We start from the raw sequence: 15,057 nt of genomic DNA, 5'->3' as shown, positions 1-15,057 counted from the left end.
AAGTATATCTATTTTATCTCCTACTTCTTATGAGACAAAAGTTGTATGCTATATAGACTGGATCATACACATTTGATATTTCGAGACGAGTATATTTCCCCTATCTATATCTCGAAATCATGTGTTGGTAAATCGTTTCTCTTTGATCAGGTTTATCTTCACCTAATGACGAAAGTCATAATGTTTCAATCACTTTGAAAATTGCTTTGACGAGAAATAGTGTAACAACTATATAACGTCCTCTAAGAATGTTTCAATGGTTGGAATGAGAGTTTAGGTTAATATAACCAATGATGGATATAAGCATTGTGTGGTAACACATATGTGCATAAGTCCTATTCCTTAATCCGAAGTTTGCGAACTTTGTTGATTGAGAGAAACCGGAGGAATTGGCTTTTCCAAGTCCGTGAACTCAGTTTGCGAACTCAATCCGCGAACTGACGGAAGTTCTCTTACCGAGAATTTCTGCTGGGATTTCCAAAAACTCGTTTGCGTGTTTAGTCCGCGAACCTAGTCCGCGAACTGGCGGAAGTTTCTTTGCCGAGATTTTTTGCTGAGTTTGGAAAACTCTGCCGGTTGTCTTAAGTCCGCGAACTTGTTTGCGAACTTGAGTGGGTTATGATCTAAAGATGTGCTCTGAACATGAAACTTAAATTACTAAGGAATGCAGTAAGCAAACCGTGGCTATAAAGTTCATGAGCCGATTCAATCGAATCGAATCATCTTTGTTTCAATTGTGTCTTGTGTAGTTACATAAGATCTCATAGCAATTTAACAACTCTCTAACTAGTTCATGTGAGTCAACTGAACTAGTTATGGTGAAGAATAACAAGGTTAATATGAAATGCTCATACGGTTAACCTTTTGGGTTACTATGTTGAACCAACATACACGTACACGTTTGGGCACGGTTTTCACAAACCCAGTAAACGTATATCTCAAGTGTGTGTGACAAGCTAAGTTTTCGATCTAACGGTTGAGAAATATTAGCTTGAATCTAAATCAGGTTTTCATCTAACGGTGAATACTGATTGCTTTGTACCTAAGGCAAAACCCTGATTTGAAGACTATATAAAGGAGACATCTAGCATTGGGCAAAACTAATCCCCAAACGTCTGTGTGATACTAGTGCGCTCGCTAGATTCGATTCTCCTCTAACCTTTGGTTTTCTTCTCTAAAACCAGGTTAACAACTTAAAGACTTCATTGGGATTGTGAAGCCAGACCGATACTACTTTTATCGTAGTTGTGTGATCTGATCTTGCATCTTCTATCGTACGAGTACAATCTTATTGATTGGATTGAGATCGTGAGAGTTATCCGATAGGAAAGATAAATAAGTCACAAACATCTTCGTCTCACTGTTTGTGATTCTTCGACGTCCTCTTTTTTATACAAGTAAGACTGTTGTGAGGTGATTGATTAATCTAGGCTGTTCTTCGGAAATATAAGACCGTATTTTCAATTGGTTCTTGTTCACCTTGATTTCATATCATAAGACGGAACAAAAACCTAGGATTCTTCTGTGGGAGACATGTTTATCCTTTGATAGACTTTTCTGTGTGAGACAGATTTGTTTATTATCAAGTCTGCGATTTTGGGTTGCAACAACTCTTAGTTGTGGGTGAGATCAGCTAAGGGAATAAAGTGCGCAGTGTCCTGCTGGGATCAGAGGCGTAGGGAGTACAACTGTACCTTGAATTAGTGGGAGACTGATTGTGGTTCAACTATAGTCCAGTCCGAAGTTAGCTTGGAGTAGGCTAGTGTCTGTAGCGGTTTAATACAGTGTGTACTCAATCTGGACTAGGTCCCGGGGTTTTTCTGCATTTGCGGTTTCCTCGTTAACAAAACTTCTGGTGTCTGTGTAATTTCTTTTCCGCATTATATTTTTATATAATTGAAATAATACAGGTAGTGCGTTAAAGATCATCAATTGGAAATCCGACCTTTGGTTGTTGATTGATATTGATTGATCCTTGGACATTGGTCTTTGGTACCGTCCAAGTATTCCTTGTGTTTGATTAGGGCTCGCTGATTTCTATTAGCTTGAGTAATATCAAAAACAAGAGAGAGATATTAACTCCTTGAGATACTTTTATCTAGATTGAGTCTGACTGTTTAGTTGATTCTCTAGCAAAGTATTTCAGAGTTAGTCCATACAGATTGCTAAGCGAAATATTGGGTGGTGTTGTTAGACCCCCGCTTTTTCAATATCACCTTTTCTTTTCTTATTAGTTGTAGAAGATCTTAATTTCATGATCAAAAAAGCTCAAGAAGAAGGTCTTATTTCTGGTTTTCAAACTAAAGATGATGGCATTGTTGTTAGTCATTTGCAATTTGCAGATGATACTCTTATTTTTCTGGATGCTGATGCTGATCAAGTCAAGAACCTGAGATTAATTCTTCTTTCTTTTGAGATGTATACTGTTTTGAAGATTGACTTTTCCAAAAGCCAAATCTTTGGTGTTGCCTATGATGGTGATTTATCAGTCTTTTCCTCTATTTTGGGTTGTTACAGTGGAGCATTGCCAACTACATATCTTGGTCTGCCTTTAGGGGATAAATGTGGAGGTATTGCAAAGTGGGATAAAATCATTGAGAAATTTGTTACAAAGCTTGATGGATGGAAGAAGATTTTGCTTTCAAGAGCAGGTAAAATTACTTTGATTAATAGCGTGCTTAACAGTCTACCTATCTATTACATGTCTCTTTTTGAGATGCCTGTATCTGTGATAAAAAAGTTGGAGAAATTCATGAGAGATTTTTTATGGAATGATAACAAGGGAAGGAAGAAGATTTATTTGGTTAAATGAAATACTCTTTGTAGAAGGAGAAAGTTTGGAGGTCTTGGGGTTAAAAATTTAAAACAGATGAACAATGCTTTGCTTTCAAAATGGACTTGGAGATTTGCTGTTGAGGAAGAAGCTTTCTGGAGGAAAATTGTTTATGAAAAATATCTTACTGAAGGTGCTTTATGGATACCTAAGACTCTAAAAACTTCTTATGGAAGATCAGTGTGGAAATCTATTATGCAATTCAAATCTTTTGTTTTGAAGAATGTCAAGTTCAAGGTTAACAATGGTGTTTTTGTTAGGTTCTGGGATGACAATTGATTTATGACCAGCCCATCAAGACCTGTTATCCTAATTTGTATGCCTTATCTAGAGCAAAACATCTTTCTGTTGCGGAGATGTGTATTTTAGATGGCAATACTATTTCTTGGAATCTTCAAGTGCCAACAAGACTAAATAATGTGGCTGCAAGAACTGAGCATCATCTTCTCATCTCTGATCTTGCTTCTTTCAGGCTTAATGTTGCTCAAGAAGATGAATTACAACGGCCTTTGACAAAGAGTAAATGCTATACAATTAAATCAACTTATGATAAACTCTCTATGGAAGATGGTGTTATATAAAACAACTTTATCTTTACATTTATTTGGAACCTCAAATGTCCTCCAAAAATAGGTTTCTTTTTGTGGTTGATTGCTCATGATAGACTCCCAACAAGAGACATGTTGATAAGAAGAGGTGTTGAAGTTCCTGAAAACTGTTTATTTTGCAACAATAATGAGTCTAATACTCATCTTCTCATTCACTTCCCCTTTACCAGAGAAGTTTGGAATACATTTATAAGCAAGCTGCATTGGTTCTACTGTGTGCACATGAATATCATTCCTTCTTTACAGGCATGATATCTTTCTCAACACAATGCAACTAGTATGGCAGTCTGGAATTTAGTGCCTGTTGCTATCATCTGGAGCTTGTGGAAGGAGAGGAATGCAAGAGCTTTTTCTGAAAAAAGGAGCAATGTCACTGGGGTGGTGAACAAAGCCATTTACAATCTCTTTACTTGGGCTCTAGCAATTAAGGAGTTTGATTCTGTTAACTCTTCTACTATAATGTCTGACTGGTGCAACATCTACTTTAATCCTGTGTAGGTTGGTAGCTTGTTACCTTCCTTTTTACTTTTTTCTTTGTATCTTGTCTCTTGTTTAGGGTGGTATAGCCTTTATACCCTCTATTTTTTGATCAATAATTTCTTCTTTGTCGATCAAAAAAAAAAAAAAAATCCATTATGCAGATTATAATGGATTTTATATGTGTTTGGTATAACCATTAGAATAATTGATTATATTAATCAAAATTGAAAAAATCCATTATTTCCATAAATAGAAAAAAGTTGTTTTGAAAATTTATTATAATCAATTATTTTTTCTAACAAACTCAAATTGAATTTTTTCTTCTTATTTTCTCTAAACTACCAAAGGAGAGATAAAAAACAACATAGGATTAAAAAAAAAATCCTAAATCATTGTTCTTTCCTCTCCTTTTTGAGATCATCATTCTAAGATAATCAATTATTTGAAAAAAAAAGTGTTTGGGAAAATTTATTTTTAATTATCAATTTATGATTATCTATTATCATAAATAGATAATTATAAATTTTGCCAAACAAACTTTAACCGTTGATAATAAGTGATTATTCAAACTATTAGATGGGGAGATTACCAGTCGTGTTAATTTTTGGGAGAATACCATACATACCCAGTGAAAATAGTGTTGAAATTATTCTCTAATTAAAAATCTGATTTTTTGCTTAGGTTCTTAAAAAGAAACTACTGCTAAAATTTATTGCCAACATACCGGTATCAACTACAGCAGTAAAAAGATTTATGAGTATTTGATTGCTTGCACAAGTGTACTTGATTTTAGTTTCAAAGAAAGAAACAAAAGTGTTCTGGATATACCTAGTTTGTGCTTTTAGGTTGGAGGATCAAATGTTTACACTGCTGAGATATAGATCCAGAACAACACGCTTTGCCCTGAATTCATTAGTCATGTATTCTCGTAAGTAACCAGAGTCAAGTTCAAGCTACCTACAGTTTTGCGCTGCGAGTGCGAGTTAACAATCGGAGGAAGCTGGCTAACAATAACATATGCGAGTGAATGTGCAAGCAAGGACGTTGGTCGTTTTAACTACTAGACGTACGGATGTGTACATTTTTGATGCACTTTTTACCATTCGTCCTTCATGATGTTATGCATGCGTCATGCATGAACAGATTGACCAATAGGAAAAGCATTTTAGCCTGTCATTGTCCACCCATGAACCACCTATTTTTTTTTTCATTTATTTTTTTTCCTTAGTATCTTTAACATTTCCAAAACAATACCCTATATTAAAAATTAAAAACTGAAAACCAACCAGGGTAAATGCCATGGGCCAAAAAGAACCTAATTTTGGTAAAGAGATTTGTGTTATGCTTTTCTCGGCTTATGAAGAAAACATCTAGTGGTCAAAAAGAGTCATGCCCATGCACAAAACCAAAACTTAATCGACCATGAAAAGAAATTAACCAAACAATTCTAGAATGCAAATGCATCGTTCGCCGGCAATCCAACAACCGAATACACACGCCAACTGAACTGATATTGTTTGATCTTTCCGCGATCCAACTGTTCTTTTTTCTTTTTCTTTGATCGATCCAAGTTCCATGACTGAATTCAAAATAATGTCAAAATCTACTTGATTTATTATTGTTTTCCCTGTTGTCTCTCATGGGAGTTTCCAACAAATTAAGCACCGCAAGCCTTAGCTGAATTTTGAATCGTATATTCGTATCATTTCTAAGTTTCAAGTATGGGCTGTATATGGGAAACCTCTCTTGAGCGACAGTTCAGTCAGTAACAAATTTTTGCAGCAAAATGCTGCCACACAGATTCAAAATAGAAGTCTGTTGAAAATTTTAACCAACCCATAAAACATATCGAAGAGAATTACTGCAATTTACTAATAATAGATGTGGATAAGTTGGAATTAAATTCAGTGAAAGAAAACTGTTGTTTCCCAATAGGTTCTTACTCAGCTCTATTAAATGCTAGATTTGGCAATTGGCTTGAATGTAGTAAAGTGATCAATCTCTGTTTGATACATGTAAAATTTTGCTAGATAAGCAGGGATTTAAAAAAAAAAAATCTTGAAGCTAGTGCCGTTGACACCCTCATCTCCATCTCCATCTCTATTATCTCCATTATCTCACTCCTTATTAACTCCCCTTCTCCATGTGTTCTATATAACCTTACATAAAACCCATACATGTCATGCAAGTATACCAACCACATTTTAGACCTAGCCAAGAATTAGTGAACCCTAGAGAGAGAGAGAGAGAGAGAGAGAAGTTTTAGATAAACCCAAACAAACTTCTACTCTCCTATTTAAATCACTTCCTCTCCTTCCATTTGTTTTTGTGTTTTAATCAACTAAACAAACATTTTTCTTCTTCTTTTCTTACTTGCAATCCCATTTTGCAACCATGGTTTCAGCAGATGCTATTAGAACTGCGGTTGGAATTTTGGGTTAGTAACAAGATTATTATTAGTTTTTGTTTTGTTTTAGTGTGTCTGATCCAGTGTTGTGTTAACGCTCTTTCACCATGGTCAAAGATAAAGTAGATCATTACGTACAAAGTATATATATATTTTCTTTTCTCAAATGAAACTTTATGTTTTCTGATTCAAGAAATCCACTAGTTTACTGAGAGTTTTCTTTTGTTAGCCCAACTAGTTTCTTGATTTTATTAACATGGTTTTATGTTGAATAATATTGCAGGAAACGTAATAGCACTTGCACTGTTCTTGTCACCAGTGTAAGTAGTCTTAAAATCTACGTAATATTTGTACATACCATCTGAATGTTTAATTAACTAATCTTTTCAAATCTGTAGTTTATCAGATGCTTGGGAAAACTAATTGTTGATTGTCTTTCTTGTTTTTCAGACCAACTTTTATTCAGATATGGAAGAAGAGATCAGTAGAACAATTCTCACCGGCACCATACCTAGCAACCCTGCTTAATTGCATGTTATGGGTCCTATATGGTTTGCCCATTGTTCACCCCCACAGCATGCTGGTTATAACCATCAATGGAACTGGTTTCGTTATCGAAATCTCTTACGTGTTACTCTACATTTACTATTCTGAGGGTAAAATGAGGCTAAGAGTACTAGCAATTTTTCTACTCGAGTGCTTATTTGTTGCCGTTACGACCGTCTTGGTTCTTACGTTGGCTCATACACATGAACGTCGATCTTTAATCGTCGGAAGTATGTGTGTATTCGTTTGCATTTTGATGTACGTCGCTCCATTATCCGTCATGGTGAGTCTTCTTCTTGTAATCTGTATTCGTATGCATGACTTATCTTCCTCCAGTAGTGTTCCACATATATTAAGATTTCCACGTTATATTTGTGTTACCAGCTGATCGTCATCCATATTTTACTATTTACCTACTAAATAAGGTTGCTAGGTCTATACTAGTTGCTGGCAGTGCTACACGTACACATTCGTGCATGCAGATTTAGTTTTCTATTAAATTAATCTCTTAAGTTGATTATTTTATTGTTAACTTCAGAAAATGGTGCTTACAACGAGAAGTGTGGAATACATGCCCTTCTTTCTTTCCCTAGCTTCTTTTGCCAATGGTGTTTGCTGGACAACTTATGCTCTTATCCGTTTCGATCTCTTCATCACTGTAAGTATGCCTTAAACCCATCTAATTCCTTCTCTCCCATCAGTAAATGATTCTATCTCAAGCGTGTGCTGCTCATTAATTCAACGCTAGCTAACATTTTCTTCTCTCTGTTATCTGTTTTTCTGTCAGATTCCAAACGGCCTCGGTACTTTGTTTGGGTTAGGTCAATTGATACTCTACGCCACGTTCTATAAATCTACACAGAGACAAATTGCTGAAAGGAAGAGTAAAGGTGAGATGAGTTTGACAGAAGTGGTTGTGATGAATGGAGATCCTAAGAAAGTAGCCAATGGGAATCATGCTTCTGAGATACGTGAAATCTAATGGCTAAATCAAAACCAGACAACCCATTATTAAGGACCCCGTAAATCACTAGTATGACTATATCATGATGCATTTCAGTGTATTCCCCCTTCTTCTTTTTCTTCTTCTTTCATACTTGTTAAGAGTTTCAAGAAATAGCGTATTGCTCTCTTCGTTTCTATGTAATGTAATTTGGGTGTTAAGTTGGCTTTTCAATAATGTTAAGCCTAATTATGTCTAGCCAAGGTTCGGTTTTCTTCATTTTTGGTTCAGTAAGAAACTATGTTATTGAGGACTAAGGTTTCATGAAACTGGTGATGATGAATGCACTCAACATGTATCTTTAAGATTGCGTTTAAAATCAAAAGTAGACGTCGGCATTGACATGAACTAATAGTAGACTTTCTATTTCGCGCCAGCTTAAACAACTTTGGGCATTAGTTGCTCCTTTAGCATTTTAGTTTCCAACCAATTATCACACCAAAAAGATATAAGATCACCAGAATCAACCTGCCAACTTGGGTGAGCAGAGATCAGGTGCGAAGTAGCAGCTATGGTTCTCCAGCAGGTGTCCAATAAATATATACCCTACCACGCCCATACTTCATGAGTATGTAAGTTGATACCATAGGGTGAAAAATGATTGTCTCATTGCTTAAACACTCTTTATAAACAATAAATATAGACATTGGATTTGTGCCCGTACTAAACAAAGGGCATTTTTTCTTCTTCTTTTAATTTGGTGTGGGTGGGGCTTAGTCCCGTCCCGTGGCGATGCATTTTTAATTTGGTGTGTAGCCTCATTTTGTTTTTGTGGCAATGCATTTTTGATTTGGTGTGGTGGCACTGGCGGGGAGAATACATTGAATAGGTGGAGAAAAGATAGGAAATATGTGCGGATTTTATTTATTTTTTCCTTTTATTTTCGCAGAAAATATGCGTGAAAGATGTGGGTTTTTTATTGTGAATCTAGAAAATAAAGAAAGAGACACAAAGTAAAAGGAGAGAAAAAGTGAGAAGTTATCATTATGTGTGTAATATACAAGAGTTTAAGCCTTTATTTATATAGGTAGAAGACTTGGTGCCCAAGTTATGGGAACCCTAATCTTAGACACGAAGGTCATCTTAGTAAATAAACTTGGTTTATAAACCCCCCTAATGACCACTATGACTAAGTTATTACAAATATACCAGGAAAACTCGGAAGACAATAACCTGAAATTGCATAAGCATATAAACGCTCAGACAGTGGACACGCATATGTTGCCTAGTAAATGCAAGACTCAGTGGGAAAACACTTGACGTAGGAAAAAGAGTACAACGCGATAAGTCTAGTAAATGCACCTTCTGTTAGAACATTGTTCGGTCGAACTCACAAGTGTTGCTATCTCAAGCTTGTTGTCAAATTTAGTTGATCAAAAGTATATTTCGATCTCTAGTATACGTTTACTCAAGTGTCAGATTAGGATAGAAGTGTGTGGTTGAGTACCCGACATCACTGTGTTCTACCGTTTGAAGGTGAAGATCAACCGAAGCTTTTGGAGAACTTCATCAATAAATTAAAGGTAACTCAAGACTAAACCGCCTATTACTCAAGTTTTCACCTTTCTATCTATGAGACTATGTCGCATGACTAAAGAAGTTTACATGCACAACAAAAATTTCGAGTCAAGTTTATCTTGATTAATTATTCTCGAAATATGTTGACTAAGCTTAAGAACATTTGTTCATACTTGATGAATTTGGTTAAAAACAATTTATTGTTTATGACATAAATTATGATTCAAGATTATCGTTTGAAAATAGCCTGGAACAGTGATATATGTCATTGATGTTATTCGAGAATGTTTCAAATTGATTATTAAAGAGATATAAAAATATTGTAAATCTGGATACAGGACTCTACATGTACCAGCTTATATACTGGCGCAACCTGTTACAGGTCCGGAGCCGCAGTACATGTACTCAGTTTACGTACCGGCGTAGCTATAGTTCGGCGACGACTTTTGGTACACATACCCAGTTTGCAAACCCAAAAAGTTCTGTGACCCGTGAACTCAAGTTGGTACACATACCTAGTATGCATACCGATTTTTTTTTGTGAACTCCCAAACTTTTTTTTTTCTTAAGGGTATACAAACTCCATACACGTATCATGAAAAAAATAACCCACGAACTGGAAGTAAGTACACATACCAGGTATACTTACTTACCCTGTCGAATATTTTCAGATATATCAGAATTATTTCTATGAGATAATTGGCATTTTAACAACTCTCTATACAAACACATCTAGACATATTTGATCACATTATAATCCATGATTGTGACTCAAGAATAAAGTCTTAAAGTGTTTTATGAAAATGATTAAGCTTATAATTCTTTTGGCTAGTTTCGGCTAACCTTTCATGAACAAGTCATTGTACATGGTTCGGTTATGGTCCATCCTAACCAGAGTGTATATTTTTTGTTGTGTTAATCTCAAATCAAAGATTCATCTAACAGTGAATATTGATTGCTTGATTCCAAAGCTACCTTAGCTTAAATCTAAAGCAACCTTTGTTTTCAAAGTCTATATAAGGAAAACCTCAAGCAACTGGGATTTTGAATCCCCGACACTTTTCTTGTGTATCCTAGTTGTAAACTAGAGTCGTCTTCTCCTTTAAACCTTTTTAGGTTTAGCGACTAAGAAGACTTTGCTTAGGGATTCGTGAAGCCAAGTCCGACTATCTTTATCTTGATAGTTCGTGTATCCTGATCTTTCTACCGATTGTAGAGTCTCAATCTGATTAGGAAAGATGGATAGAAATTGCAAAGTTTTTTCATCTCATATTTTGTGATTCCACAGGTATATTCCTCTATAACGGTTCTTAATTGAAATCGGAGTAGGAATTACTTGTAAAGTGAATAATAATCTAGGTTGGTCTTTGGGAGTCGTAAGTACCGTATTTTGCGGTTTGATAGACTTTGTCTATTGTAAACGATTTCCTACCTCACCTTGATCTTTCATCAAAATGTAAATCACATATAAGCTTATATCTGTGGGAGGCATATTGGTTTAAAGTCTTCAATTGAGTTGAAGAAACTCTTAGGTTGTTAAGGACGTCAGCTAAGGGAATCAATTCCACAGAGTCTTGCGATATTCAAGAGGCGTAAGGATCGCGACTATAACCGAATCGCTGTGACGGTAGATTCAGTCTCGACTACATTCTAGTATGAAGTTTTGATTGTAGGCTAGAGTCTGTAGCGGCTTAATAAAGTTTGGTGTTCAAATCTGGACAAGGTCCCGGGGTTTTTCTGCATTTCTGTTTTCCTCGTTAACAAAATTTCTTGTGTCTGTGCTATTTCTTTTTCCCCATTATATTGTTTATCTTTATAATTGAGATATCACGGGTTGTAGATAAATCAACCAAAGTAGATATGTGGGATACGACTTGATTGATCTTTGATATCGATCTTTGGAATTTTCCAAGTACTCTCACGGTATAATCAGGTTCATGGACTTATCTCCGTTTACATATTAATTGTGAGAGAAAGAGATATAAACTCTTCTTATAATTCTTGATTGAGATTCATTATGTTGTAACTTTCGTAATTGTACTTGAGTTTAGTCCATACAGGCTGCCTAAGAAAAAGTTGGTGGTGTATTTTGGTACCCCACGCATTTTCAATAGCTTTCTTAAAAGCCATATAAATTGATAAAGATATTAACAAGATTAGCATATTAAAAATCGAGTAAGAATCCCTAGTTTCTTCCATGTTTCGTCGTCCATTTTCTTATCTTGATCGTCGGCTTATATGATTAGATATTTTGACTTAATTTTGTGAATCAGTTGCATGGAGATGCACATGAAGAACACGTTTGCACTCTAAATTAATTTGTATCTTATACCAAAAAATAATTACTAATCGATATCGGATTATTTCCGAATCTAATGGATTAGTATTATACATTTGTGACATTTATATAATAGCGTGTTGATTAAATATTTTATATTCCATCTTTCCTATGTATACTAGGGCTGAACTCGTGCCTTAACGGCACGGGATGTTTTTCTCTAATTCGACAATGTTTGCGTTCCGCTTATTTTATTTTTCCATGGGTAATAGTTTTGATATTCAAAAAGGTTTCATCCAGGAAAATGATTAGTTACCTTTTTGTTTTTTTAAGCATGTTATTTCTATTTAGTATTCATCCAGAGTAACAATGTCGCTCCAACATGAAAATAAAAAATAAAATAAAATAAAATAAATATTATTCTCGTTTACTATTTCATCTCACCGTAATTTTAAATTTCAAAGTAAATATTTTATCTAACAATAAATATACTTAACCTGCCAACCCAATTCCATGACATTTATGAACTCATGGGTTCCAAAATTACTGATAACTAAAGCTCTACGGAGTGAAGCAAATACCCGTAATATCTTTTCTACTATAGACTATTCTTTTTGTGCAAATGTGGGAGTTTTATAAAACTGGAGAACTCTTGTCTATTGGAAGACTGAGATATATATGTGTGAGATGAAAAATTAACTTCTAAAAGTAAATCAAAACATGTGCAAGATCATTCCTCAATCATATTGATAACATAAAATGATAGCACAAAATTGAACAAATTCATGGATAATTTTTTTTTTTTTTGCATCAACTACGCTAAGTAGTGCACGAGTGGCGTTCTCACATCTAGTGTTACTCAAGTAATTTGGAACACTAAAGAAAATATATAGTCATATTGATGTCTGTGTCGATATAAATTCAACTAACCTTTTGAAGAAATATCATTCGTTTCGGAGAAAAATCCGACAAAAACTTCTATCACCTTCAATTTGTAGAAAATACATTAGGTTTAACCAGCCTTGAGATTAAAAAAATACCCCAACATTGGTCAAATAATGTCTACAAATCCGGGATCATTACAGAGTGCCAATGGGTAAAATGAAGAGAATAGCCCAAGTGTTACAAAGAGAATACCTTATATGTATCAAATTATGTTATCTAAACATGTATTCAAATTTAAAAAATCATCAACTTAATACAAAATCATAGAAGAACCCAAGTTGAACCAATACTTGCATAAAACAACACTTATAAGAGAATTTCATAATATGAAAATACCTTCAATAGTCGCAATTAGAGTTTTAATTGCATACCTTATCAAGAATTACTATGTGGAAAGTTCATTGGATATGTAGCAATTCAGAGAAGTTTACAGTGGCAGTGATGGCGCTCCATCTAACTGTTGTTCGATTGATTATTTCATTTTTTTGAGAAAGTTTCGATTTTCTTTGGAGGAACCGAGAGGGAGCGTTTCATTGTATTCATCATCATTCAGAAAGCCAAGATCCAACTTGAGCACTACTTACGGGATCTCAATACAACCGTAGATTTATCTATTGAAAGGCGAAATTTTGATACTAAATATGTAATTTAGAGTAGTTATTATATAACGTGACATCCCACTGTTTTTTATTTAAATTGCCATGTATTTTAATCGAGTTTATTTTAGCATTAAGACGATCAACTGCATCTTGTTCTTTATAGTGTTACCCGTTTTGTAGCGGAAAAAAATTAACATAGTATATTATTACTCACGAATGCCCGTCAGCACCACAAAACCACCGCATCCCTCGAAGGATGTTGGGCGATTAATCGCAAATGTCATGTATAAAGTTGAACAAACTTAGGTCGTTAATTAATTTATTCTCAAATATTTTTTTTTTGCTATATTCTCCTTTGTATTGCAATTTGAAAAGCGGGGGTCTAACAACACCACCCAATATTTCTATTAACAATCAGTGTGGACTAACTCCGAAATACTTTGCTAGAGAATCAACTAGACAGTCAGACTCAATCTAGATAAAAGTATCTCAAGGAGTTAATATCTCTTTCTTGATTTGATTTTTACTCAAGCCAAAAAAAATAGCGAGTCTTTATCAAATACAAGGAATAACTTGGACAGTACCAAAGACCAATGTCCAAGGATCAATCAATATCAATCAACAACCAAAGGTTGGATTTCCAATTGATGACCACGAACGCACAACCTGTATTATTTCAATTATATAAAATATAATGCGGAAAAGAAATAACACAGACACCAGAAATTTTGTTAACGAGGAAACCGCAAATGCAGAAAAACCCCGGGACCTAGTCCAGATTGAATACACACTGTATTAAGCCGCTACAGACACTAGCTTACTCCAAGCTAACTTCGGACTGGACTATAGTTGAACCCCAATCAGTCTCCCACCGATCCAAGATACAGTTGTACTCCTACGCCTCTGATCCCAGTAGGATACTACACACTGGATTCCCTTAGCTGATCTCACCCACAACCAAGAGTTGCTGCAACCCAAGATCACATACTTGATAATAAACAGATCTATCTCACACAGAAAAGTCTGTCAAAGAATAAATTTGTCTCCCACAGATAAACCCTAGGTTTTGTTCCGTCTTAAGATATAAAATCAAGGTGAACATGAACCAATTGATAATCCAGTCTTATATTCCCGAAGAACAGCCTAGATTAATCAATCACCTCTCTACAATCCTTTCTGACTACACCGACGGTTTGTCGAGGAATCACAAACAGTGAGACAGAGATGTTCGTGACTTCTTTATCTTGCCTATCGGAGAACTCTCACGATCTCAAGCCAATCAATCGATTGTACTCGTACGATAGAAGATGCAAGATCAGATCACACAACTACGATAAAAGTAGTATCGGTCTGGCTTCACAATCCCAATTAAGTCTTTAAGTCGTTAACATGGTTTTAAAGAAGAAAACCAAAGGTTAAAGGATAAACGACTCTAGCGAGCGCACTAGTATCACACAGACGTTTGGGGATTAGTATTGCACAATGCTAGATGTCTCATTTATATAGCCTTCAAATCAGGGTTTTTCCTTAGGTACAAAGCAATCCTTATTCACCGTTAGATGAAAACCTGATTTAGATTCAAGCTAATATTTCTCAACCGTTAGATCAAAAACTTAGCTTGTCACATACACTTGGGTAGACGTTTACTGGGTTTGTGAAAACCATACCCAAACGTGTACGTGTATGTTGGTTCAACATAGTAACCCAAAAGGTTAACCATATGAGCATTTCATATTAACCTTGTTCTTCTTCACCATAACTAGTTCAATTGACTCAAATGAACTAGTTAAAGAGTTGTTCAATTGCTATAAGATCTTATGTAACTACACAAGACACAATT

The 15,057-nt window shown here is 35.1% G+C and overlaps 1 protein-coding gene across 1 annotated transcript; it reads left to right on the top strand.

The window, feature by feature from the left end:
• Window positions 1-6,117: 6,117 nt before the first annotated feature.
• On the top strand, window positions 6,118-8,129 carry LOC113299034 (bidirectional sugar transporter SWEET4-like). The gene is made up of 5 exons (XM_026547962.1): window positions 6,118-6,358; window positions 6,612-6,648; window positions 6,779-7,157; window positions 7,413-7,532; window positions 7,662-8,129. Exons 1-5 carry the CDS (start codon window positions 6,316-6,318, stop codon window positions 7,854-7,856), a joined length of 774 nt encoding a protein of 257 aa, XP_026403747.1. The 5' UTR covers window positions 6,118-6,315; the 3' UTR covers window positions 7,857-8,129.
• The last annotated feature ends 6,928 nt before the right edge of the window (window positions 8,130-15,057 follow it).

Source organism: Papaver somniferum, chromosome 7 (assembly GCF_003573695.1).
Source record: "Papaver somniferum cultivar HN1 chromosome 7, ASM357369v1, whole genome shotgun sequence".
NCBI classification, from domain to species: domain Eukaryota; kingdom Viridiplantae; phylum Streptophyta; class Magnoliopsida; order Ranunculales; family Papaveraceae; genus Papaver; species Papaver somniferum.
Note: the sequence above shows the minus strand (reverse complement) of the source record. Positions and strands in the feature narration are given on the sequence as shown.

Bases quoted from the DNA above. Each gene is read 5' to 3' on its own strand.
- LOC113299034 (XM_026547962.1), top strand. From the start codon at position 6,316: ATGGTTTCAGCAGATGCTATTAGAACTGCGGTTGGAATTTTGG. The intron at 6,359-6,611 runs GTTAGTAACAAG...ATAATATTGCAG, and splicing joins AACTGCGGTTGGAATTTTGG to GAAACGTAATAGCACTTGCA. The intron at 7,158-7,412 runs GTGAGTCTTCTT...TGTTAACTTCAG, and splicing joins TCGCTCCATTATCCGTCATG to AAAATGGTGCTTACAACGAG.